This window comes from Thamnophis sirtalis, unplaced genomic scaffold, assembly GCF_051295495.1.
Source record: "Thamnophis sirtalis isolate CommonGarterSnake01/CBP01778 unplaced genomic scaffold, rThaSir2_p1.2 scaffold_13, whole genome shotgun sequence".
Classification (NCBI taxonomy): Eukaryota; Metazoa; Chordata; class Lepidosauria; order Squamata; family Natricidae; genus Thamnophis; species Thamnophis sirtalis.
The window spans coordinates 6,183,776-6,210,807 of record NW_028261393.1 but is presented as its reverse complement, the minus strand read 5'-3'; the positions used below and the strand labels follow the sequence as shown (position 1 = coordinate 6,210,807).

The 27,032-nt window shown below is 46.1% G+C and overlaps 1 protein-coding gene across 1 annotated transcript; it reads right to left on the bottom strand.

Moving 5' to 3' along the window:
• Positions 1-2,706: 2,706 nt before the first annotated feature.
• LOC148042927 (guanylate-binding protein 1-like) lies at positions 2,707-23,706 on the bottom strand. Its single transcript, XM_087727977.1, has 10 exons — positions 23,506-23,706; positions 22,600-22,727; positions 21,965-22,074; positions 20,699-20,895; positions 19,508-19,750; positions 16,165-16,445; positions 9,974-10,186; positions 9,747-9,849; positions 4,502-4,695; positions 2,707-2,895 (listed from the first exon to the last, which is right to left on the bottom strand). The coding sequence occupies exons 1-10, from the start codon at positions 23,678-23,680 to the stop codon at positions 2,707-2,709; spliced, it is 1,833 nt and encodes a 610-aa protein (XP_087584103.1). The 5' UTR covers positions 23,681-23,706.
• Positions 23,707-27,032: the final 3,326 nt, after the last annotated feature.

The following is a 27,032-nucleotide window of genomic DNA, read 5'->3' as shown; positions in this document are numbered from 1 at the left end:
CCTTCTTTACATGCTGTAGAAAGTGTATCAGTTGGTTACAAAAAGGCTTCCGTATATCTCTCCCACAGTCAACAAACATAATTAATATTAACTCAAGTATTTTAACTCAGATATTTATACATATCACCACGATCATATCTCCATTTTCATTTGACTTTAATTATTTAAACGTCCTTCATCATAAAATATACCAAGATTTAATACATAATCACATACTGGTCTTTCATTTACTATTTCTAAAATCCTCCATTGACGCTGAATCCTATTCTATCTAAACATCCCTAATATTTAATAACAAAAATTTCTAATCCTCCTTTCCAAATCACTGTTTATAATTTACATCCAGTTTCCTTATGTTATACCTTTATCTATATATATATTCTTATCCTTATCCCTCCTTTATATAACTATATCCTCTATCATAACATTCTCCCTCTAATAATCAAATCTTTAACTGTATTTAACTTAGTTCTTTTTTTAAAATTAACCCTTATATATAATCCAAAGGGATTTCAAATCTTCCTTTCATGGGTACCATTAAGTATTCATATCCAATTATTACTCATCATGACACTACACATTATATACCATAGTAACATTATCAATTATTTATTTGACTGTATCTATTGTCACTAAATTCACTAAGTTTAACTAGTTTTAAATTATACTCTTCCATCTATCAACCTGTATCTTTCTAGTAGCAAAACAGTCTCAAATCTTCTGCCATTTGTGGTGTCGATCCTCTAATCATCTCCTTAATCAACTTTGTATGGACTCCTCTTAGCAACTCCTTGCTTATAAGATCTCTCATGTAATCTCGATGCCCTTCTTTTGTTTCCTTAATCAGCTTATCTTTAATTGTCAGTGGTGTTATCAATGATATTGCTAATAAAATTTCTCTCTTTAAGTCCATAAATTTTTTTTTTTTGTCTTCTTCTGTATCTTGCAATCTGGGATAAATTTCCCCTCCATTTAATTTCTCTTTCAGTATTCCACTCTTTCCATTTTCAGAGACAAACCAATCACCATAAATATCATCAAACTTAATTTCTTTATATTCATTTTCCACTCCAATTTTTTGGGATTTAAGCACTACATTTTCCAATTGATAAGCATCCTCAACATCTTCATCACCAGCTGGAAACACTTTCTCTTTCCGTATCCTTCCATTTTTGAGCCGCCCCGACTTCGTCAGCTTTGGCTGGATTTTTTGTCGCTGGCTTGAAGAACTTCTCTTGCATCGATCAGGAACTTTGCGATGTCCCTGAGGTCAGCAAAATGTATTCTTTCTGTTCAATGTCTCTTCAGGATGGTTTAGGTCCGACTGGACCACCCAGCAGCAAAAGTATCGGCTGCGGTCTCGGAGCATCGAGACCACACGTCCGTATCATTGCGACATTGGGGGGTCCTCCCTCCCCAAACTGTTTCCTGAGTTTCTTCCTGCCTTTGTCTGGGATTTTCCAATGATTATTTTCCTCTGCCCTTGCAGGAAATGTTTACTTTCTCTTCAGGTCTTTCTCTAAAGTGTTGTACATGTAGGTGAAAACTTTGTTTTGGCTTCTCTTTCGGTTCTCACCCAATCTCCTGGTTCTTCTGGATCGTCAGCCTTTACTTGGTTTTTGAATCAGTATCAGGAGGGAAAATTTATGGACTATTTATTTATTTATTTATTTATTTATTTATTTATTTATTTATTTATTTGCCACCCATCCCTCTATGGGGTGACTCTGGGGGCAGATCTCACTCCATGGGGGTGAGGGGTGGTATTAACACTCCACATGATCTTGATTTAATCAAGATTGTAGGCGGAGATTTAAAAAGCCTGAATTCAATTTGTGACACCCCGGGAAGCCTTTCATGAAGCTTTGAAATCAAATCTCAAGCTTCTTAAAGAAATCCCTAAGGTCCGAGAATGATTTTGCAGGAATTTAAACCTACAGAATGAATTGTTGGAAGAGATGTCCATCTGGGTTCAGTTCCAAGTGGGGAAAAGACACTGGAAACATGGAGGCTGTTTGGAAAGATGGTTTAATGGTGGACAGGACTGCATGGCTTCAGTTCCTGAACAGAAAAGGGAAGGTATGCTGAGAGATCTTGGGTTTTATGCCCTCCACTGGGCCTTGAACTTCCTGGTACAGATGAAGAGTATCCTGATTGGTTGCTGCCAGAGGTCAGAGGTCATAGCTAGCTTTTTAGATTGTCTTTGTGTTAAGTTTGGTTGAAATTTGGTGGGTGGTGCAACGAAGGGCAATGAAATGGGGTAGATCTTTGTTATGTAGAATAGACTGACCCAGGCCTTAATGGCCCATTAATAGAGGTGGGGGCACCTGAGTTTCTGCTTCTTTGAGTTTCTACTTCTTTTTTAGGGGAAATATTCTGCTTTTTTAGCATATCCTAAAATATTTTATTTTTCTAGGAGAGGGGTGGGTTTTAACTTCCAACAGAATCTAAAATAACTGTAGCATGAGCACAGCCAGGTCCTTTCTAGGAAGTAGAGGCACTTCCTGGGAGATAAATTTCACTTGAAAGAAGATTATCAGGATTAGAATATCGATTTAGAAAATACTAATTATTGTCTTCATTATCTTGTTTTTCTCTTCCAGCCCACTTTGAGTTTCTCACTTTTTTTTTTACCTGACTCCTGAAAGGTTATCCAACTCTTAAAGCGGGGACATCTTTTTAAAAAATCCATGCAGAAGTTCTGGATTAGGAACGCTTAAACCAATTAGCAACTGTTGAATATACACCAGTAATTTTCTTTCCCAGGGAGTCAACATGTCTCTTGATCCAACCTGGTTCATCCACAGCTTCCTTTTTGGTTTTGAGCTGCTTGATTTCCTCTTTCAGTTGGTTTGCTTGCTTACAGAAACCCTCTTCAAACAAAGCCTCTTGTTCCTGCAGGCAGAGCAAGCATCATTATTAGACAGAAAAGAAACATGAGACTAGCTTTGCAGACCAGGTTCCAGAATAGACTTGGCCATTTTACCCGCTCCCCCCATGGCCACATCCAGTCCTTTGGAGTCCCGTGTGAAGTCAATGGAAAATAGGCATCAAATGAAAATAAACACACAATTCTCACCTTTGTAGGTACAGACACAACTTTTCCAAGGTTTTGCTGCTGGTCTCTGCCAGCAATTTGGGGAGTGGTGTGAAGCTGGCCACACCCACCCAGTCGGCTACGCCCAGTGAATGGCCCCAAGCTGACCTCGCCCACCCAGTTGGCCATGCCCACCCAGCCCACCTACCCCTGAGGTCAACCACAGCTCTGATGTGGCCCTCAATGAAATTGAGTTTGACACCCCTGCATTACGGCATGTTGCTTGATTGCTGGTTTTTTTATTTGTGATGGTTGGTCCCTAAAAGGCAGAAGCTATTCACCACTTCAATATCTTCACTGTCAATACAATTAGTCCTTGACTTACGATCATAATTGAGCTCAACATTTATGTTGCTAAGAGAAACATTAGTTAAGTGAGTTTGGCCCCGTTTTATGACTTTACTTGCCACTGTTGCTAGAGTGAATCACTGCAGTTGTTAAGCTAATAACATGGTTCTTAAGCGAACGTGGCTTCCCCATTGATTTGGCTGACAAAAGGTCGCAAAAGGGGATCGCATGACCCCAGGATACCCCAGGATCAATTATGAGCCAGTCACCAAGTGTCAAAATTTTGATCACCGAATATCTGTAGCTCTGGTGTAGGAGATAATGGTGGAGGTTCGTTCTCCAAGCTTGTGGGTTGGTTTCCAAACATTTCGCTACCAGGCTAAATTACATCTTCAGTAGAGTTTAGGGGATGTCAGTGTCTCTGTTTCTCTATTTTGTGTCCCACACAAAGACCTTATAAACAGAGGAACACTGACAATGACATCCCCTAAACTCCACTGAAGATGTTACTTAGCCTGGTAACGAAATGTTCGGAAATCGACCCACAATCTCAAAAAACAAACCTCCACTCTCAGGATTGTAAGTGTGCAAAATGGTCGAAAGTCACTTTTTTCAGTGCTGTTGTCATTTAAATGGTGACTTAATGATCTGTTATAAGCGAAGGACCAGTTGCTACACGTATTTTCATTAGATTGGCCCTCTTTATATTTAGACACAGTTTTGTACTTGCACCCTGTTCCTTGACTTTCTTTACTACTAGTGTAACTCTGTAAGTGCTATGAACTGTTGTGACTAGTTTTGTTCTTCCTTGCTGTTTCACAGCACATTCCCCCTGAGCACTCGAAAGCTTTCGGATGCTCCCTCTTCCACTGATGGTACAATTTCCTTTTTTTAATAAGGTCCCACTGACATTAAAATGTACCCCATGCAAATAAATGTATTCCAATGTTATCAAAATGACATGAAGTGGAGAGGATGAGACAAAAAGAAAGAAAAAAGCACTTGTGATATACAAACTTGTTCTAAATCCATTGCTTTTCTGTTTTGAAAGTCTGCATATTTGTTAATACCCAACTGCCTAATTACAACAAACCATTGCTGAGATTGTAGCATTACCCTGAGTTTGCTTTGCATCATCTTCTCATACTCTTCCTTCATCTGTTTCCTTTCTTCCTCCATCTTCTCCATTAGCTTCTGATGGTTCATCTCATAACTCCGTTTCTGGTCCTCAAACTTCTGTTGGAGCATTTTCATTTCCTGCCTCTGGACCTCTTGCTCTAGTTCTAAGGCTTTGGCATTCATTTTTTTCTCTAAACCAGGAATAAAAAAAGGACAAACATCTGCAGGTAGCTCGATTTGGTAGTATGCAAATATGTGATAAGTGAATAGATTGGCATACAGGCAGTTCTTGCTCAACTGTAGTAATTGAGACTGGAATAAGCCATAATGTCATGTGACTGGCATGCTTATCGACACCAGTTCTGGCATCACATTATTAGGTACTTTAGCTATACATTTTGGGATGAACACCCTTTGACTCCAAGGACCAGGAACACTACTCTGGTGACCCTCAGGATACAGATAAACCTCCAAGGGCTTCAACGCCCCTGTCTGCAAGGAATATGAATCTTTCCATTCCCCACTATCCTTTCAGAGCTGAAGAAGCTTCTTGGAGCAGAAGCGAAACATCTTCAAAAGGAAAATACAAGAAAGTCCAGTTGCCTCCTTAAAAAAGCACCTTTGGGAAAAACCATGACCTGGACCAGGGGTGAAATCCAGCAGGTTCTGAGGTTCTGGAGAACCGGTAGTGGGAATTTTGGGTAGTTCAGAGAACCAGCAAATGCCACCTCTGGCTTCCCCCAGAGTAGGGTGGGAATGGAGATTTCCCAGTATCCCTCTGCCACGCCCACCAAGCCATTCTCACAAAGCCACACCCACAGAACCGGTAATAAAAATTTTGAATTTCACCACTGACCTGGATGACTGAGAATCTCTACTAATCCCCACTTGCCACTTCCTACTGGCTTCCCCATTGACTTTGCTTGTTGGAAGCCAGCAGTGAAGATCGCAGATGGTGATCACCTGACCACGGGATAAGTGGATAATAAGTAGATAAATAAGTCGATAATAAGTAGATAAATAAGTCGATTTGGCATATAGGCAGTCCTTGCTTAATTATGGCAATTGGATGCAGATTTTCCATCACTAAGTGACATGGTCGTAAAACAGAATGTCATGTGACTGTGCCACTTAGCCACGGTAGTGTCAGGGTCCCAAGTAACACCCCCAATGATAGAAGACTCCAAGGCTAGGCATTCCTCAAAGTTCTATTTTATTAGACATGTCATGTTGGCACATCTGGGAAAACTGGAATCTGAAAGCTTCCAGGTTTTCCCCACCCAAAAGAAAGTCCAAGTCCCTGCCCAGCACCCACATTAGGGTGGGTTGCTACCAGCATTACTGCCACTTCTGTGCAAAAAAAAAATATTCTCAGTGATGATCCGTTTCCAGTCTGACACGCTCGGGGACTAGTGTGGCAGGCCCCCCACCAATTAGTGCCCCATCAATGGTTTCCTATGCGGGTGGATTTCCAGTCCATGGCCACAGCTGTGCTGTACCATACTTGCATGCGTTCTGGTACCCCTCTGATGCCACAGGCTTGCCTAAGGTCTGGGTTGAGAGCCTCCTTGAAGTGATGGATGAGGAGGCATTCCAGCCAGTCCCTCAGCTTCCCAGCTAGTCTTCAAACTCCCAAATTAGTTCCTTGGGTGGGGGAGGGGGGCTTCCGGCTTGCTTCAGCACCTAAATCTGGGCTTCAGCTTCCATTCAGTGGGCCATGACTTCAAACCAACCCCGCATCAATTGGATGAATTCATCTTCCAGCTCAGGAACTTCCTTGTCATGAAGTTCTGCTATCCACTTTGCTCCCTCAACTTCCTTCATGCTATCTGTCATCACAGAAATCGATTCCTGATCTGATGGATATTGATTTTCATATTGGCCAATGTAAGCCAGACTCGGTTGAGGAAATAGGCTACCTTCCCTGGAATCCCATAAAATGTCACTCTGAACTGTGTGGGGGGGAGCGGCTGGTACAACTGGTTGCTGGGCCTGTGAGGATTGCTGGTATGCTGGGCTGGCACCAGCTGTTGGGCTGGAATCTATTGGGGGACCACAACCGGTGAATAAAGCTACAGTGGTGGTTGGGCTGGTACAGGTTGCGGAGCTATAACTGGTGGCTGGAAGTGACCAGTTGATGGATGGGCATCGGCTCCAGAATCGGTGCAGGCATCCACTGATATTGCACCCACCCTTGGCTGGGGTACAATGCCCATCCTGGAGGGATCTGGAATGCTGGAGATAGTCTGAAGTCCAGTTACTGTGGTGGAGTACTTGGTCCCCAGAGCCCTTGCTGTGGCCCCTGTAGAACCTGGGTGGGCTGGTTGAGCAAGCTTTGTTGCTGGGTCATCCCCAATCCCATGGTGACCGTCATCCCAGCAGGTTGGGCCCAATGTGTGAGGCTAGGAAACAAACCACTCCGTGCTGAGTGAAAGGAGGTAGACATCCTGGTCAGTGGCACTGCAGCTTCCTGGCCCAGGAAGGTGAATGTAGGCTGAGCGAGGGTCCATCTGGGCTGCTCGGTCCCAAGGGGTTGAGCGAGGCTACTCACTCTGAGCTGGCCAAACTGCTCCAGGAGATCGATTGGCCGCTAGCTCCATGGCAACAGTGGGAAGTGCTCATAGTACATTTGCCCCAGTATTCTCCATTTGAGGGTTGAGATCTGTTCCGCTCGTCTTCCACTCATCTCTAGTTCCGACAGCACTGCCTGGCCACCATCTCCCGGAATGGCATGGCTCCCACAGCTTTACCCCACAGGGTCCAGTCCAGTTGCGTGACTTGCTCAGATGCCAGCTTTTTGAGCCAGGCACCCAGCAGGCACTCCCTCTCTGCATCTTCTTCCTCTTCCACCATGGCTTGGGAAAGGGAATAGATAGTCTCAACATAAATTGCTGAACCAGCTCTTGTGGCTCCCTCCGTGGCTTTCTTGTCTTCCTCCATCTTCCCTGAGTCTTTGTGCTGCCTGGTTTCGGGTCCACAGTCAGGACTCAGAACCCCCAACAGCACCCTGGAGTTCCGGAGAACTGGTTGAATTTTTTAAAAGAGATTCGAGTTAATGTCAGGGTTCCAAGTAACACCCCCAATGAAAGAGGACTCCGAGAAGTCCCTGCCCAGCACCCACATCTCCATCACATGATCCAACCAAAGCACCATCCCAACTGGAGATGCCTCCCAGTTCCAGCCCTCCAGGTGCAGGGCAAGATGACCTTGACTCTCTGAGAAAGGAATGTTATGACTATATATCACCCCTGCTCCACACAATCCCTCATCTCAGTTTCCCACAGTAGCAAATATGGCAGGCCTGAAGGTCCAATGCAAAAGACGGCTTCCAGGCCTGACTGAGCCACTTAGCAACAGTAGTTCCAGCATTTCTGGTTGCTCTCATTAAGCGAATCCCACACCCTCACTGAGCACACATCAGTTATTCCCCGGTAGCAACTTCCTGCTGGCTTCCCCAATGACTTTGCTTGTTCGAAGACAACAGTGAAGGTTGCAAATGATGATCACCTGATACAGCACAGAGACGGCATTGGTCGCGTTGGTCGATGATCTCTGGCGGGCCCGGGATAGGGGCTGTTCCTCTTTCTTGGTCCTATTAGACCTCTCAGCAGCTTTCCATACCATCGACCATGGTATCCTACTGTGACGACTCGAGGGGTTGGGAGTGGGGGGCACTGTTTTATGGTGGTTCTCCTCCTACCTGTTGGATCGTTCGCAGTTTGTGTTGACCGGAGGGCAGGGATCGACCCCGAGGCGCGTCACTTGTGGGGTGCCCCAGGGGTCAGTTCTCTCACCCCTCCTGTTCAACATATATATGAAACCACTGGGTGAGATCATCCGTGGTTTTGGGGTACGGTATCATCAATATGCTGATGATACCCAACTTTTCATCTCTACCCTAAACCACCCAAATGATGCCCTTGACGTGATGTCCCGATGCCTGGAGGCTGTGCCGATCTGGATGGGGAGGAACAGGCTTAAGCTGAATCCCTCCAAGACGGAGTGGCTGTGGTTTCCGTCATCCCAATTTTTGCATCTTGTTCCATCTTTGATGATAGGGGGAGAAATTTTAGCCCCCTCAGAGAGGGCCCGCAATCTGGGTATCCTCCTGGATATGCGGCTTAGTTTAGAAGAACACCTGAAGGCCGTGACCAGGGGGGCCTTTTACCAGGTTCACCTGGTACATCAGTTGCGCCCCTTTCTTGATCGGGATGCTCTGTGCACAGTCACCCATGCACTCAGCCTTTCTTGCCTGGACTACTGTAACGCTCTCTACATGGGGCTGCCCTTGAAGAGCACCCGGAAGCTTCAACTGGTCCAGAATGCGGCTGTGCGGGTTGTCATGGGGGCACCCAGGTACTCCCATGTTACATCCCTTTTAGGCGGCCTGCACTGGTTGCCGGTTGTCTTCCGGGTGCGATTCAAGGTACTAATTATGACCTTTATAGTGCTCCATGGCTTAGGCCCAGGGTACCTGCGAGACCACCTACTGCCACCGGTAGCCTCCCACCGTCCAGTGCGATCCCACACAGTTGGCCTCCTCAGGGTGCCGTTGGCCAGACAGTGTCGACTAGTGACCCCCAGGGAGAGAGCCTTCTCTGTGGGAGCGCCTTCCCTCTGGAATGAGCTGCCCTCGGAGCTTCGTATAATCCCTGACCTCCGGTCCTTCCGACGCGCCCTAAAAAGTTGGCTTTTTCAGTAAGCCAGCCTGGCCTGAACAAAACAAATCAAATTATTGACTACTGTTAATTTTAATTTTAATTCTTTAAAAAAAAGTGTCATTGTCGATTTTAATTGGCTTTTGGGTTATCCTATTTAATTTCTTTTTAACTTTTGTACTATGTGTTTCTTTTAATGTTGTACGCCGCCCTGAGTCCTTGGGAGAAGGGCGGCATATAAATCTAATAAACCTAAACCTAAACCTGATCATTGGACCCTTTGATGGTCCTTAATTGCAAGACCATTTATATATTCTATTCATTCAGAATTGTCAAATGTTTGAACGGTCATTGAACAAGGGGTTTTTAAGTGAGGACTACCTGAGTATATGACTATATTTACAAATGTTGGATAATATGGCAGAAAAAGAAAACTTCTCTATTATCAAGTTAAATGGCCTTTTCCCTATCAGTGATGAGTTTAAGGATAAACCCACCTTTGTCAGGTTTTCCCACCTTCTTTTCCCACCTTCAAAGCAGAACCAACATCCCAGCATCATCCGACAGCTTGTTCACAAGTTTACCTTCTATTTCCTTCTCTTTCTCTTGAAGGCTCAGGTCACTTTGAAGGATGGCTTTTCTGATGTTTTCCTTGCTCTGGAGGAAATCTTTAAGGATTTTCCCTGCCTGATTGAAAGGGGAAAAGAAAATAATCTGGAGCGGTATAGAATGAGAAAGAAGTTTTGCTAAAGTAAATCAAAAAGAGAGCGACAAAATGAGTATTAATTTAGCAACCCTCGTCATTTTGTACCATTATTCCTTTCTTAGGTGTCTCCAAGAATTGTTTCTCCACTTTTTGAAGGTCATTTACAAATTCCTGGTGGCCACCAGGTCGAGAGTAGCTTCCGTTATTGATGTTCTGCTCCAGATTTTCAGAGAGAGAGTTCAAAAAAGCTGAACAGATGTCAGAAGATTCCCGCTCATTTTTGCTGCAGTACTCTTCCTTCTTGCTTTCCACTTTTTTCTGGTAGGAATAAAAGACAAAATAAGAGCTGAGACTTGATAAAGAAATCCATGTTTGTACACTGTATAAATTTCAGTGATCTCCCGTGATTAAACAGAGCTTCATCACAATTTGAAATGACTCGTGCTCTTCCTTCAATTTATCTAGAGTAGTGTTTCTCAATCTTGGAGGCTTTAAGAGGTGTGGACTTCAACTCCCAGAATTATCAGCCAGAATTCTGGGAGTTGAAGTCCACACCTCTTAAAACCCCCAAGGTTGAGAAACACTGAACAAAAGGATTATTTAATCCTTAGAGCAGGAACATAATTGTCCATAAAAGCTTGATGATGACATTGCATGCCATCTTGTCAATCTTATTGGCTGTTCCTAACCGCATCCATCTTTTATCTTTCTGGGCAATCAGGAATGTTTCTAAACAAAATATCTGGTGGCAGCCATCCTCCATTTGATGAAGAAAATCTACACAATCTGTGTGAAACTATAACAAGAATACTACGCTCTGTATTCTTAAAAATAGAGAAACTACTGGAGACCAACCATCAGGAGCCATGGGCCTTAAATATTGTCTACGTACCCATTCTTATACAGAAGATATGGAGACCAGGATACAGATCCCAAGGACTTATAAGCCTTAAATACTGTCTATGAAGAGAGGACCTTTGGAAAGCTACAAAGAACCAACATGGGATGGTTGGATCTGGCACCTGGGTCTGGAGAAAGTTGAGCAGGATGGAAATCTTGAATAAACTTCACACGCATCCAACAAGATCCAGAGACACTCTGGACAAATGGGGCTATCCATTGGCCTTTGCACTTTGCGATTGTGGTGACATACAGACAGCTACACAGATGTATACCTGCCCTTCGTGTCCTCATCAGTACATACTTGAGTACCTCATTGTTGCGTCCTCCTGACGCAGCCGGCAGTCAAGCCCCGCCCCGCTGCAACCTGATTGGTCCAGGCACAGTTGGCTGCTGACGGGAGAATTGCGCCTCTCCCATTGGCTGGCCGCCTGACAGCTACCCGTATAAATAGCTGTCAGGCGGCGCTGTCCCGCGCACGAGTTCTGAACCTGTTACTGTTCAAGCCTGTTGAATAAACGTTTGTTAACTTACCTCATGCCTCGCTTCGTACTTAAAACCTGGTGACGAGGATGAGTGACACCGAACCTCTCCATATTCCGGCCCTTGCCGCCGCTTCGTCATTCGCTCCTTTCAGGCCTGAAATGGAGAGCTGGGATTCGTTCTTAGAACGTTTTGAAGTGTTTCTTCAAGCCCACGGGCTGACTGACCTGCCTGAGGAGCGGAAGAAGGGGGTCTTTCTTCATTACTGCGGGGCAGAGATGTTTGCCACTGCCCGCGCTCTCTCGGCTCTTTCTCCTTCCCATGCGATTCCTTTTGAAGTCCTTCTCGCCCACCTCAAGATCCATTACGAACCAGCTCCCTCCCGCTACACTAGGTGTCAGCATTTCCGATGCTGCATCCAGCGGGAGGGCCAGTCCATCGCCCAATAAGTGGCGGTTCTTCGCACCACCGCCATGGACTGCGAATTTTTGGACCTGGACGATGTTTTTCTGAAGCAATTCATCTACGGCCTCTGTGACATCAACCTCCACCGGCGCATCCTTGCCCGGACTGAATTGTCCATGAAGATCAGCATGGATGAGGCCAGGGCGTATGAAATGGCCGGCCAGTCCACTCCTGACTTTAGCTGGTTCCTGCCTTCGCTTTTGGCCTCACATCCTCCTTCTTCATACCAGTGCCAGGTGTCCACGAAGAGCCTTGGCCCGATTTCGATGTTTCCATCGACCGGTTGCGATCTCTCTCCCTCAAGGATGCCGGTTCCTGTCTAAGCTGTGGTGGCCACCACCAGCGTTCCTCCTGCCATTTCCGAGCCGCACTGTGCCGCTAATGCGGCAAGAAGGGCTATATAGCCGCCGTCTGCCGCTCTCCAGCTTCGGCTCCTCGGTCCTTCAGGGCTTCCACCAGCCACCGGCCGGCCTCCATGCCTTCTTCTGCATCCCGCTGCTACGCCGTGTCTGAGCCTGACGGGTTCGCTCCTGAGTGGCCGCTGGATTCTGCCTCCACCACATCCAGCGGCTGGGGTAAGCTGCATCTCCGTGTCCTGCTGGACGGCCGCCCCTGCCAGATGGAGCTCGACACCGGCTCCGCGTGGACCATCGTCCCCTGGGACACTCTCAAGCGACTTTTCCCCCGCTTCACACGGAAACGACTGTCTTCTCCCCCTTGCCTCCTTCGGGACTACCAGGGGTCCCCAATTCCAGTCCTGGGTTGCCTCACACTGCCAGTCCAGTATGGCCAGTTCCACGGTCCCTTGCCCCTTATTGTGGTCAGGAACTCCTTGACCTCTCTCCTGGGGCTGGACAGGATCCGGGCCTTCGGGTTGTCCATCGCTGGCATCAACTCCCTCCGGCTGGCTTCCGACGTCGACCTGTTAGTGGCGGAATTTGCTGATGTATTCAGCGAGACCTTGGGCTGCTACAAAGGCACTCCGATCTTGACCCCCTGGTAGCCCCTATCCGCCTCAAAGCCCACAGAGTGCCATTGGCACTGCGGGCTAAAGTGGAAGCGGAGCTGGATAAGCTCCTCTCCCAGGGCATCCTCGAGCCCGTGGACCACGCCCCCTGGGAGACCCCCATAGTGCTTCCCCTTAAGTCGGATGGCTCCCTGAGGGTCTCTGCCGACTACAAGGCCACTCTCAATAAGGCTTTACAAGCCCATTCCTATCCTGTCCCCATCGTCCAGCATGTGCTGCATTCCCTGGACCAGGGCAAGATTTTTGCAAAATTGGACCTGGCCCAGGCATATCAGCAACTGCCTATGGATGACGCCACCGCCACCGCCCAGATGATTGTCACACACAGGGGGGCGTTCCTCTGTACACTCCTCCAGTTTGGCATCAGCGTCGCCCCTGGTCTTTTCCAGGGACTCATGGAGTGCCTGCTCCATGGGATCCCTGGCGTGACGCCATACTTCGATGACGTCCTGATTGCCGCCCCGGACCAATCAGGACTCATCTCCACCCTCTGGGCAGTCCTCTCCCGATTCCGAGCCTCTGGCCTGCACCTAAAGCGCCCCAGGTGCTGTTTCGGGGTCCCTGCCGTAGACTTCCTTGGGTTCCGGGTGGATGCCCAAGGCATCCACCCCTCACCCGCTAAAATAGAGGCCATCACGAATGCTCCCACCCCCTCTAACAAGGCGGAGCTCCAAGCCTTCTTGGGGCTCTTAAACTTTTACGATGCCTTCATCCCCCATAAGGCTTCAGTGGCGGACCCCCTGCACTGCCTCTTGGATTCCTCCGCCACCTGGGCCTGGACTAACTGTGAGGCACATGCGCTCGTGGCTGTCAAACACCTCCTGACAGCTGCTCCCGTACTCGCCCAGTACAATGAGCGCTTACGCCTCCTCTCGCCTGCGACGCCTCCCCATACAGCGTGGGTGCTGTGTTGAGCCACTCCTTCCCAGACGGCTCCGAGGCACCCATCGCCTTCTACTCGCGTACCTTGTCCAGGACTGAACGTAATTACAGCCACCTGGACAAGGAAGTGTTGGCGGCCATAGCTGGAGTCAAGAGATTCCACCATTACCTCTACGGCTGCCCCTTCACTCTCCTCACCGATCACAAGCCCCTCCTGGACATCCTGGCAGGGGACCGGGCCACACCCCCCATCCTCTCCCCGCACATGTCCCGCTGGTCCAAATTCCTTTCGGCTTACGCTTACCGGCTGCACTACCAGCCTGGCAAGCACATAGGCCACGCGGATGCCCTCAGCCGGTGCCCGGTGCCCCTCCCACTCACCGACCCCACTCCCTCCGTGGTCTCTGGTGTCTTCCTCATAGACGACCTGGAGCTGCCACTTTCCGCCTCGGACATCGCCACCTTCACCGCCTCCGACCCCCTCCTCTCCCGTGTTTTAGACGCTGTTCGCCGGGGCTGGACGGCAGACTCTCGGGCTCCTGAGTTCCAGCCGTTCCTTCTCCGCTGTACCGAACTTTCCATCCTCCAGGGATGCCTCCTCTGGGTCCCAGTTAGCCATGTTGCCCGCCCTGCACCAGTTGGTGCTCCGCCAGCTCCACGAGGGTTATCCAGGCATAGTCCGCATGAAGACCCTCGGCCATGGCTATGTTTGGTGGCCCTCTATGGATGCCGACATCACTGACTGGGTGCAGCGGTGCCCACCCTGCCTGGCTGTCCGGCCCGCCCCACCCTCCTCCCCACCCCGGGAATGGGACACCCCCTCCTCTCCCTGAAGCCGCCTCCACGTGGATTTCTTCAGCCCCATTGATGGCCGCTCCTTTCTGCTAGTCGTCGATGCCCTCTCTAAACAGGTGGAGGTCATCCACCTACGCTCCCTCACCTCCGCCGCCACCATCCATGCCCTGGAGTGCCTTTTTTCCACCCACGGCCTCCCTGACACATTGGTGACCAACAACGGTCCCCAATTCACATCCGCTGAATTCTGCCTCTACCTTGCCAGCCTAGGAATCCGCCATGCCCCGGTGGCTCCCTACCACCCTGCCAGCAACGGCATGGCGGAGCGCACTGTTCGCTCCACCAAGGAGGGCCTGGCCCGCTTGAGCCACCTGCCATGGGCAACCCGCCTGTCCACCTACCTCCGTGCCCAACACTCCACCCACTGGGCTGCCACTGGGAAATCTCCAGCCGAGGTTCTCATGGGCCGCCGTCTCCGTACTACCCTGGACCGGCTGCACCCCCACTTCTCTCCCCTCTCCGCTTCCCTGGCTTCCACCCCTAGGGCTTTCCATGTGGGGGGAGGAGGTCTACGCCCAAAATTATTCGGGCGAGCCGAAGTAGGTTTCGGCCGTGGTTCAGGAACTAACAGGACCCTGTTCCTACAGGGTCCAACTTGGCGACAGACAAATTTGGCGGTGCCATGTAGACCAATTGCGCCGCCACACATCGGTCTCACCTCCCAGACAGCAGGGCCGTGCTGCTCCGACTTCTACACCTGACCCTAGCCTCCAACTGCAACTGCAAGGACCTCGGAGTACACCTCCAGACGACCGCCCTCATCCACCCATCGCAACCGCTGCCTTGCCTACCAGTTTTGGTGCAAGGCTAGGGGCTGGGACTCCGCCTCTGCTCCTCCTCCTGGACAGAGCTCCTCCTCCACGACCGTCCTCCTCGGCAACCACACCCGAACTGAGGCGGTCCCAGCGCTTGTGCAGTCGACCAAGAATACTTGGACGACTACGCATGCGCCATCCAGGGGAAAGGGGTGTTGCATCCTCCTGACGCAGCCAGCAGTCAAGCCCCGTCCCGCCGTGACCTGATTGGTCCAGGCGCAGTTGGCTGCCGGCGGGAGAATTGCGCCTCTCCCATTGGCTGGCCGCCTGACAGCTACCCGTATAAATAGCTGTCGGGCGGCGCTGTCCCGCGCGAGAGTTCTGAACCTGTTACTGTTCAAGCCTGTTGAATAAACGTTCGTTAACTTACCTCATGCCTCGCTTCATACTTAAACTCACGGCAGTGTGACAAAACACAATTAATGTTAAATTTGTACATGTTTTAATCATGTATCTTATATTTTAAATTTTGTGTGCTATAGTATGCCTTATGTTGGGATGTCAAACTTGATTTCATTGAGGGCCGCATCATGGTTGTGTTTGACCTGGGGGGGCAGCAGGGTGGGTGTGGCTGGCTGGGCGTCACTCATGTTGGGGACGGCTGTTGTGGCCCGAGCACTCTGCCAGGGAAAATGGGCTCACGAACTCAGTTTTTGCTGGTATAGGCACTACAGGCTGGGCCTTTGTTGTTGCTAGGGCGGCCGCGTAAGGCAGACCTAAGCATCCTATACCCCGGTTCTAAGAGCCTCACAGGCCAAATCTGGCCCCTGGGCCTTGAGTGTGACACCCCTGCCTTATTTTAATTGTGATGCTTCTGACACAAATAAACAAACATCCTCTATGAAGGTTACTGTCTTATTATTACCTACCATGAATTCAGCCTGGAATTGATGTTCATCATCCTTAAAGGCACAATCCATGAACATCTGGAGGGCTTCTTCCTCACATTTTTTGTGTACATCCAGAAGTTCCTGGGAAGTCTCAGTGGGTAGCTCCACCCTTTGCGACATCAGTTGCGCATAGTGAGCAACAGCTTTCTCCATGGCTGCCATGTTCTCAATCTTTGCCAAGGCCAAGACTTCATTCTCCAGGCAGAGAATCTTCCCACTGGAGATAGTATCCACATAGCGCTTGACTAACTTTGCCAACACTGCATGGAGAAAAATAGTACAGATTGTTGGACAATCAGCCAGACATCTTCAACCATCATTACTCATTGTGGCCCACTGAAGAATTTAAGGCATTGCGGGAGGGAGGAGCCAATGTCGTGACGATACGGACGTGTGGTTTCGATACTCTGAGACCGCAGCCGATACTTTTGTCTCTGGGTGGTCCAATCGGGCATAAACCATCCCAAAGAGACAGTGAACAGGAAGAATATCTCTTATTGACCTCAGGGACATCGCAAAGTCCCTGATCGATGCAAGAGAAGTTCTTCAAGCTGGCGACAAAATAATCTAGCCAAGGCTGACGAAGTCAGGGCAGCTCAAAAATGGAAGGATATGGAAAGAGAAAGTGTTTCCAGCTGGGGAGGAACTTTTACCGTTTTAAAAAGAGACTGCCTATTAAAAAACTTAATAACTAATTTAAATTGAAGAACAGAAAAAATAAGGGGGAGAATTAAATTTGGTATGGTTTTGGACGGGGGTTGCCTTACTTTTTAAATGCTATCTTCATGGATGGGATTTATGCAAGCCTTTTAAAATGAATGGATTAAATTTTCTTCTATCTTTTTTTCTTTTATTATTTTCTATAACCTATGGACTAAAATTTCCCTCTTTCATTATTGTGAGTGTTCTCCTAACTCATTTAAGAATCGGACTTTTTTTAAAACTTGAAATACAAAAAAGATACAAAAAGAAACAAAGAAAAGTGCAACAGAATACTGCTACTCGGAGGCTGGAAGGTTTGTGTATTGGAAACAAAACATTCTTTTTTCTCTCACTGATTATTCTGGTTTAGCACTACAAGGTCTCACTGCTTGGTTATAGAGAGTGATAAGAAGGAGAGTACACAGATGTCCTTTGAAGTATATCTTTAACCAGAAAAATTGAAAACAAAACATTATTGTGAATCTATGCTTAATTTTATTAACCTTCCAAGCCAGAGCAATTCAACAATTTCAACAGCAGAAAGAAATAAGTCTGCAAAAGATATTCTCAGAAATACAGGAACTATCAAATACATATGAGAGGATAGAAAAGAAGCTGGAAGACTTAGAGCATCTAACAGCAAAATATGATGAAGTTGAGGATGCTGATCAAGTGGAAAATGTGGTGATTAAATCCCAAAAAAATGGAGTGGAAAATGATTATAAAGAAATTAAATTTGCTGATATTTATGGTGATTGGTTTGTCTCTGAAAATGGAAAGAGTGGAATACTGAAAGAAGAATTAAATGGAGGGAAAATTTATCCCAGATGGCAAGATACAGAAGAAGAAAGAACAAAAGAATTTATGGACTTAAAGAAGAAATTTTATTAGCAAAATCATTGATAACACCACTGACAATTAAAGATAAACTGATTAAGTAAACAGAAGAAGGGATTGAGATTACATGAGAGATCTTATAAGCAAGGAGTTGCTAAGAGGAGTCCATACAAAGTTGATTAAGGAGATGATTAGAGGATCGACACCACAAATGGCAGAAGATATGAGACTGTTTTGCTACTGGAAAGATACAGGTTGATAGATGGAAGAGTATAATTTAAAACTAGTTAAACTTAGTGAATTTAGTGACAATAGATACAGTCAAATAAATAATTGATAATGTTACTATCGTAATCAATGTGTAGGGTCATGATGAGTAATAATTGGATATGAACACTGAATGGTACCCATGAAAAGAAGATTAGAAATCCCTGGATTATATATAAAGGTTAATTAATAAATAAAAGGAACTAAGTTAAATACAGTTAAAGATTTGATTATCAGGGGGGAAACTGTTATGATGCAGGATATAATTAAATAAAGAAGGGATAAGGATAACAATAGATATGGGTGTAACATAAGGAAACTGAATGTAAATTATAAATAGTGATTTGGAAAGGAGGATTAGAAAATTTTGTTATTAAATATTATGGATGTTTAGATAGAATAGGACATAAGGATTCAGCGTCAACGGAGGATTTTAGAAATAGCAAATGAAAGGCCAGTATGTGGTTATGTATTAAATCTTGGTATATTTTATGATGAAGGACGTTTCAATAATTAAAGTCAAATGAAAATGGAGATATGATCATGGTAATATGTATAAATATCTGAGTTAAAATACTTGAGTTAATATGAATTATGTTTGTTGACTGTGGGAGAGATGCACTGCAGTCCTTTTGTAACCAACTGATACACTGTCTACAGCATGTAAACAAAGATGTTTGTTTTGAAAATAAAAAATAATTTAAAAAAAAAGAATTTAAGGCATTGCACCAAAACATGCTTGCCAATCATCTATGGGGCTTCTCAGTCATCCAGGTCATGGTTGTCCCAAGGGTGCTTTTTCTAAAGGCAACTGGACTTTCTTGGTTTTTCCTTGAAGATGTTTCTCTTCTCATCCAAGAAGCTTCTTCAGTTCACTGAACTGAGCTGAACTGAAGAAGCTTCTTGGATGAGGGTAGAAATGTCTTCAATGAAAAATCAAGAAAGTCCAGTTGCCTTTTGAAAAAGTACTGTAGGGACATGCTTGCCAGTTAGGATGGATGGGTCACTGCCCAATTTTCCCACCTGCATGGCTTTCTGGAGGACACTTCATTCAGTAGAATGAGGCATAATGAGCACAGATCTTCTAGCCTTAACAATAGCTGATAAGGCAAAAAAGTCTGAATATCGGAAATGACAGAACATGGAGACAGCAGAATAGAAAAGAAAGGACTGGGGAAGATAACAAAATTCCCAGACTTGTAAATAGAACGACTGGGGCAGAAGAAAGCAAAGGTGGAACCAATAGTAATAGGTGTCTGGGATGCAAATCCGAAACAACAGGAGCATCACTTCAACACTATCAACATTGAAAAAATCCCCTTCAAACAATTGCAAATGGCAGTTTTACTCGGACCAGCGTACAACCCAAGACGATAACTTTAATGTTATCAAACATGCACATCTGCCTATCCCAGATCCTTGAGGACTTGATAGGAGGACAAAAGTGCCAAATCCATGTAAACATCTGGCTCAGTATGCAACCAAGCATAATTATAATAGAGCTAGAAGGACTCACAGTTGCCAGTGACAGTGTGCCCTCCTGGAAGAGTCTTTTCTCGAGATGTTTCATAGATATGACGACAGAATTTCTTTGCTTGTTCCACAAAACCTTTGTGCAGCTGATAATCCGACATCTGTTCCACATAGCATAAGTTGTCACGTGTAGTAGGGCAATCAAAGACGAAGCACTTCCGGGTGGGGAAGAACAGTCGGATGCATTCCCGTGGCAGATTGAATGCCTTCTCCTTCTTCTTGTCACCTAAAAAGCAACATGTCCATCTTGCAAGTAAATCTGAATTGCATCTGCCAGTGGGCATTTCACTCGGGAAAGTCCCCATCCATATTAATTAGCACTGTTTAATTGTTATCCGTACCAAGTACAAGATTCTCCTCTTACTTTGGCCACCCTTCCTTTCTTATAGAGGCCACAAATCTATAATGTGAGTTTTTCTTGTTTCCAAGTCAGTGATTTTAGATAATCTGTATTTAACACACTGCACTGTGATTTGCCTAGAAGGATTTAGTGAAAATCCAATGTAAAAATTAAGGGTGATTTAGTCTTTCAAAGTGTCAACTCAGCCAACAAAGTATATGCAAGTTGCAATCTGAAATTCCATGCGGAGCTTTCTGAAATTCCAAACTGATTGATATTAATCGAGAAAACAGAGCATTGAAGAAATAATACCATTGTTTGTTTTCCAACAAATAATGTGGTCAGGGAACACTGAGGAAGACAATTCAGTTTTTATTTCAATGCCATGACTACTGACACTGAAATGGATTTCCTAAGGAAAACAGATTCCTACTGGACATTTTGTTTATTTAGGGTTTGTTAATTCAATTATTCTTATTATATCTGCTGATTTTATTTTGTTCTTATTTTAAAATGCCCTATAATCAGATAGAATGGCAGCATCTCAGTCATTCCAACAGAGAATTCTTAATATAATTGCTTTCTATTATCAGGATGTCTAGTAATTACCCCAAGATATCCAAATGATTTTCATGTCTGAGGCATTGGTGCAACCTACAATTTTCTGATTTCTAGTCTGGTGCCTTCATTCTAGACCAAAGAGCCTTAGGAGACTCTTTTTCTTCTTGATGTCTATTCTGGGCCTCCCTAAAGAAGGAAAATTTAGGCCCAATGTCTCCTATTCCATTCCTCCTATGACCACATAGATCTTCACACCGAATTTGTCATCCATACCTTTTTTTAATTTCAGATTAATTTCAAGATAGTCATCCTCTGTGATGGGTTTCCCATCCCAATTCAGCTGCAGTGTGAAATCTCGCACAGCCCAGACAAATGTTGGGAAGAAGCCAACAAATCCAGAAGTGTCACCTGTATCTCCAGGAGTGGAGGAAGACTTGGTCTTGATATGTTCAGACAGCTCCGTCACAAAACTGTTGGCCCCGTTTAGGAATCAAACAATATACTTGTACAGTGAATAAAGAGGCTGATCTTGAAGGATGGAGAGAAGAAGCGTCAAATAAATGAAACTTAGATCAGGCAAAAAAGGAGATTGCAAAAATGCCTAAGATAGACCCCATCGCAATTCTTGAGAAGTAAAAAGAGGGAGGAAAGGAAGCACAATCAGACTGTCAAGATGCTAGAACTGTAGCTATTCTGATAAAAGTAACTTTAGGTCTACATGGTGTCTGATTCCTTCTCTGGTCAACCTGATAGTGTTGACATCAAAAGAAAACATGCCAGTTCTTTCCCTACCACAGAGCCAGACATGGTCGATCGAGGAAGGAGAAGCACATGGGTTGGTTGGTTCATAAAAACTTCTTACTGTATTTGAAAGGAGTTTCCATATTTATATTTATTTGCCAAAATTCTTTTCTTAATATTTGCTTTTCTGTATTAATTCTACTCATGATGCAGCACAACACCCCCCAAAAACTAGTTTCTTTTCAATCGTTATTTCTTAAAATATATTGTATATAGATACAATATAATTAACATACAGCTAAGGTTACCCATAGATTTCTCCCTTTTCTCTACTGTTAAGGGGACCAAATGCCATACATCTCAGTGCTACTGAAAGATTTCTGAAAGAATCCAAAAGTGCCATTTTAATTTATGTTGCAATGAGAAGGTTGGGATAGATTGACGAAATCAGACACCATTTTAAACATCTTGAGTTGTTTAAAACAAAACAAAATATTCTTCCTTTTTTGTCTCCTTCTTTTTCTTATTCTATATTTATTTTTCTTAATTTTTACCTCATTCCTTGAAACCTTTAATAAAACTTATTATAAATAAAACAAAACAAAATTCTAATAACAGACTTCACTTATTCCTTGCTTCAATCCATTCCTATCTCTGCACAATACCCCAAAATGTAAGCCAGTCAACATTCAATCTAATCAAGCTTAGCATGTGGGAAATTGCAGTGGGTGAGTTTTGAAATTATGTAGGCAAGGATGTCCCTGAAGGCCATAACAGAGCTATCCTTGCAAAGGATACTGAAGCTTGTCCAGGGCAGTCTGATCAATGGTCCCCACACTGTTGTAGACCAAGGTGCTGCTCAACAACACGGCTAAAGAGAAGATCCAGATATCGTTTTCAGGACTGCCCTAAAGAGGAAAAAGAATAGGTTATGATCTGTTCCTGATTTCTGCTGAGTATATGTATCTATGTCTATTAGAAGGCAACATTTTATAAGAATAAGATACCATTCATTCACCAGCTCAGTATACATTCACTGAGTCCTTCATCTATTCAGACAATCGCAGGGTGCTGGGAGTTGTAGTTTAGGAAACTTTGAGGCCATGCATTGTAGGAGTTTCAAAGGACAGTTGCAGGGTGTTACATAAAAGCAAGTCTCCCCCATTTATTTCGCTTGTCAAAAGATGGCTAGGAAGATGGTAAATGTCCCTGGGACTCTACAACTATCATATATACATGCTAATTGCCAAGCTCCTAAATTTTTATCATCTGACCATGCTGATGCTTTGATGGTTGCAAATGCAACACTTTTTTTCAGTGCTGCTGTTACTTCAAATAGTCGCTAAATGAATACTTGTCAGTCAAGGACAACCTATAAACAGATGTTTCATCAGTGTGATTTTATACAAAGAAATACGCAAATACAAAATCACCTTTTCAGGGTCACCTAACCCTTCAGTATCCAGCAGGACAAGGGTTTGGTTAGGCTTGTCCGGATGGGGAACACACCACATCCAGATTCCTTTCGTTTTTGCTTGCACTGTGGAGCCCAAAGAGAAACCTACAAATGGGAAAATGTGATATGGTTTAGATCCCAAACGGTCATCTTGTAATATGTGAGCTAACACCAGTTTTTCTGGTTGTTTACTGAATTTACCCATGGAAACAGGAAGTTATGCTTGGGTGCGGTTTCCAGATGAAAATGCTCATCAAATATACTTCATTTTGCAATATATGGAAAAGCAAAAGAACTCCCAAAAAATAAGGGGCCTACATTTCTGAGAAGCTAGAAAACATCAGAAGAAGACTTATAATGTATTGATTAAAAAACAATTAAAACATTATGTAATGGTACGTGTGAAAGTCCTTGGGAGATGGACAGAGAGATGCTGCCTAGCCCAAAACAACGATCAGATAAGAAACAGTACAGGCTGCCGACTAATACTGGGGGGACAAGAGGCTCAGAAGGGACCCTCCCTAGTTTCTACAGTGGTAAAGATGGGTGAAGAATTGCACTTTCAGTCATGCAACATTTGTCAAGGCAGCTTCACAACAAAGCAAAATAGCTCATTTGGTCATGTTTCCTGACTGGTTTGCCCCACAAGGCTGACATTTTGTAATCTTACTATCATAAAGCTTATGATAAAATTCTGCAAGATCACATCAGCCTAAATAGTCCATTCATTATCATTGGACCACAATGGGCATTTTGGAAAATGATAATCCTGGACTCCATACCTGTCCATCAGAGGAGAAAACCCAGGATTTGGGGATGTTCCTTTTCCCACAAAGGTTTTGCCCTTGTCCATATTGCCCTTGTTCATCTCAGTCCTTCTCACCTGAATTTTTGCCAGCCAGCTTGTTCATCAGGTAGGACTTGCCCGTGCGATACAGTCCCACGATGGACACCACCACCACCGGATTCTGGATGTCTGAGAGCAACTGAAGGGCATCCGGAGAAACATGGAGGCGATTTTTCCTGTTCTCAATCAGGCACACCGGAGCCTCCATCATGGTTTTGGAGGAGATGCAGCTGCAAAGAAGATGTGGCAGCTGGAGAAACTTTCTTCCCAAAGAAGGACTATAAAAGACCCTCTCCCAAGTTCATGACCTGTGACATCAAGCCCATCCCAGGTCAGTGAGTACATGGGCTTTGTAATCCCAGATCCCTTCTCAAGCCATCTTCCCCCCCAGACTTCCAGGAGCCACTCAGCTGAAGGGAAGCTGGTCTCCAGAACTAACCCAGCTCCCAGTAGCAGATCCCAGTCCAAAGGGAGTGATGCATGGGTCCCCAGGTCCCTGAACTGAAATGGGATCACCATCCCCCCAACTTCCCTGGAGCCCCACACAGCCTCTGATCACGGCCCACCCAGGTCCTATATGGTCTCCAATGGTTCTCCAGCCAGCCTTTCATTCCCTCCCATCCCCTTTTCCAGGGGTCGTCTCTGCTTCCTGGATCCCCTGTAACTGCTTGACCAGAAAGGAGACCCATCTAGCTGCTCCCGAGGATTCCAAGTCCAGAAAGCTCCTGCCGCTGCAGCGAAGGACCGAAGCCCAGAGGGGAGGTTGGGAAAAGCAGATGCCCCCCTCGGTCGATCCCCCTTTTACCGTCTTTCCAAAGAAATCAATGGATCGCTCGACAACTCTCTTCGCAGCCCTCCGTGATCTTTTTCTTCCTGCGCTCCTTTCACAGATTTTTTATAGCCACAGTAGCCGAAAGTGGCCAATTCCTCCTAAACAAAGAGCAAACTCCACTCCCTCAATGTCAATAATGTATTTATTCATTATAAATATAATACATTCCCCACCCGGCCTCCAAGAAATGAATCACTACATGTTGGTGACCCCCTAATCTGAAGACTTCCCAGCTCAGCTGAAAGGAACCAACTGGATTCAGAGTTATGGACAGAAAACATAAATCTCTTGGGGGGAATCTGCAGATTGACTATTATCTGAGCAAGTTCTGTTTCTTATCAGATTCAGCTGTTACTAGGTGGTACAGTCATTAAGCGAGATAGCATATGATTATACTGAATGATGATTTGAGCTCTGGCTGCAGTCAATAAGTGAATCACTGCAGGTTATTAAGTGTAACTTCCTATTGGCTTCTCCAATGACTTTACTTATCAGACATTGGCTGCGAAGGTTGCAAATAGCAATTGCGTTATTTTAGAATGCTTGAAAAGTTGGAAATATATGTGCAAATCACAATCATGTGACCATGGTGAGGCTGTGATGGCCACAATGTCAAGGGCCAGTTACCATATGTGTTGTGGCCCAGCAGGATCCAGTTGAGCTGCTGATGGACTCGGATAGCAAGGAACCATATGAGTCTGCTCTGGATGATGTGGGCAGGGTTCAGACTCAGAGCAGGGACCAGAGAGGCTGGTTGGCCACCAGGAAGCGCCTGAGGCATGGAGCAGTGGGGAGGATCAAAGGCAGTTTGTCCCTGATGCTTCTGTCTGGGCCTATGAAGGCCCCCACGCAGCCCTTGCACCTGGTCGTTGGGGATCAAGAGGAGGCCATCCAGTTTTACATTGCTTTGGGCCTGCATTTCCCCATGGTCCTGGGCTTGGCTTGGCTGCAGGAGCATGACCCCCAGCTTTATTGGTCCCAGAACCTGGTCACGTTCCCATCCCTGCAATGTGTCGACCACACCCGTCATGTCTGTGCAGGCCAGGTGCTGAGTTTGCCCATGGTGTCCTGGCTGGCGGACTTAGCGGAGTTCACGGACGTCTTCAGCGAGCAGGAGGCAGACCAATTGCTGCTGCACCAGCCTTATGACTGCCCCATTGACTTGGTGCCGGACACGCAACTTCCTGTGGGTCATCTGTACGCCATGTCCGAGCTGGAGTTGGCCACATTGCGGGACTTTCTGGACAATAACCTCATCCAGAGTTTTATCCAGCCCTCGTCTTCGCCACTGTCTGCCCCAGTCTTGTTCATTAAGAAGAAGACTGGGGATCTGAGACTCTGTTGTGATTATCATCGCTTGAATGCGATCACAGTGCGCATTCCCTCTGCCCCTGATTCCTGAGTTTTTGGGGCGTCTCCAGGAGATGACAGTGTTCACGAAACTGGACTTTCGTGGCACCTATAATCTGGTCTGAGTCTGGGGGGGGGGGGGACGAATGGAAGATGGACTTCGGCACCCAGTACGAACATCTTGAGTACACAGTCATGACGTTTGGATTGACCAATGCCCCACCTGTCTTCCAGCATTTTATGAATGATATCTTCCAGGACCTCTTGGACCAGTTTGTCGTCATTTTGATTTACTCGGCTTCTCAGGAGGCTCATCAGCAGCACCTACATCTGGTCCTGCAACGACTCCATGAGCATCGTTTGTACACGAAGCTGGAGAAGTGTCAGTTCTGGCAGACTACCATTGAGTTCCTGGGGGACCGTATCTCCCCTGAAGGAATTGCGATGGAGCAGGGCAAGGTAGAGTCTTTGTGCAGTTGGCAAACTCCTCGGCGAGCGAAGGATGTCCAGCGACTCCTCAGGTTTCCCAACTACTACCAGACCTTCATCCCCAGCTTCGCTTCCCTGACCGCGCCCCTCACTCGGTTCCTGCAGAAGAAAGTGTCATTTTGCTGGGGGCCTACGGAGCAACATGTGTTCAAGGCCCTGAAGCATGCCTTCATGAAGGAGCCAATTCTGAAGCACCCTGATCCCCATCGTCCGTTTGTGGTGGAGGTGGACGCGTCCAACATCGCGGTGGGCACGGTGTTACTGCAGGCTCATGCCCCTGACGGTACCCTTTTCCCTTGCACTTTCTTCTCACGGAAACTCAATCCTTCCGAGCGCAATTACACCATCTGGGAGAAGGAGTTGCTGGCCATTAAGGTGGTGTTTGAGGCCTGGAGGCATCACCTGGAGGGGGCCAGGCATAAAGTCAAGGTCCAGACGGACCATAGAAATCTAGAGTTCCTGAAAACAGCACGCAAGCTGAACCAGCACCAGATCCGGTGGTCTCTGTTCTTTGCCCGGTTCAACTTCCGAGTGACCTACATTCCAAGTGTGCGCAACCAAAGGGCGGATGCCCTGTCCAGGAAACCTGAGTACTCTAGCACTGCAGACCCACTTCCACCCTGGACAGTTTTGCCCATCAAATCCTTCACTGCAGTTCACAAACCCGTGGATTTACGGTCTCGGATACCAGATGCGCAACGGTATGAAGAGTGGGTGGAGCAATGGAAGGCAGAGGTAGGGCCGGCTTCCCCATGGACCTTTGACAATGACCTCTTGAGGTACCAGGACAGGTTCTATGTGCCCACTAGGCCTTTCCAGGGATTTATTCTCTCCCATTGCCATGACAATCTGGCAGCGGGACATTTTGGCCTTTTCAAGACTTTGAACCTGA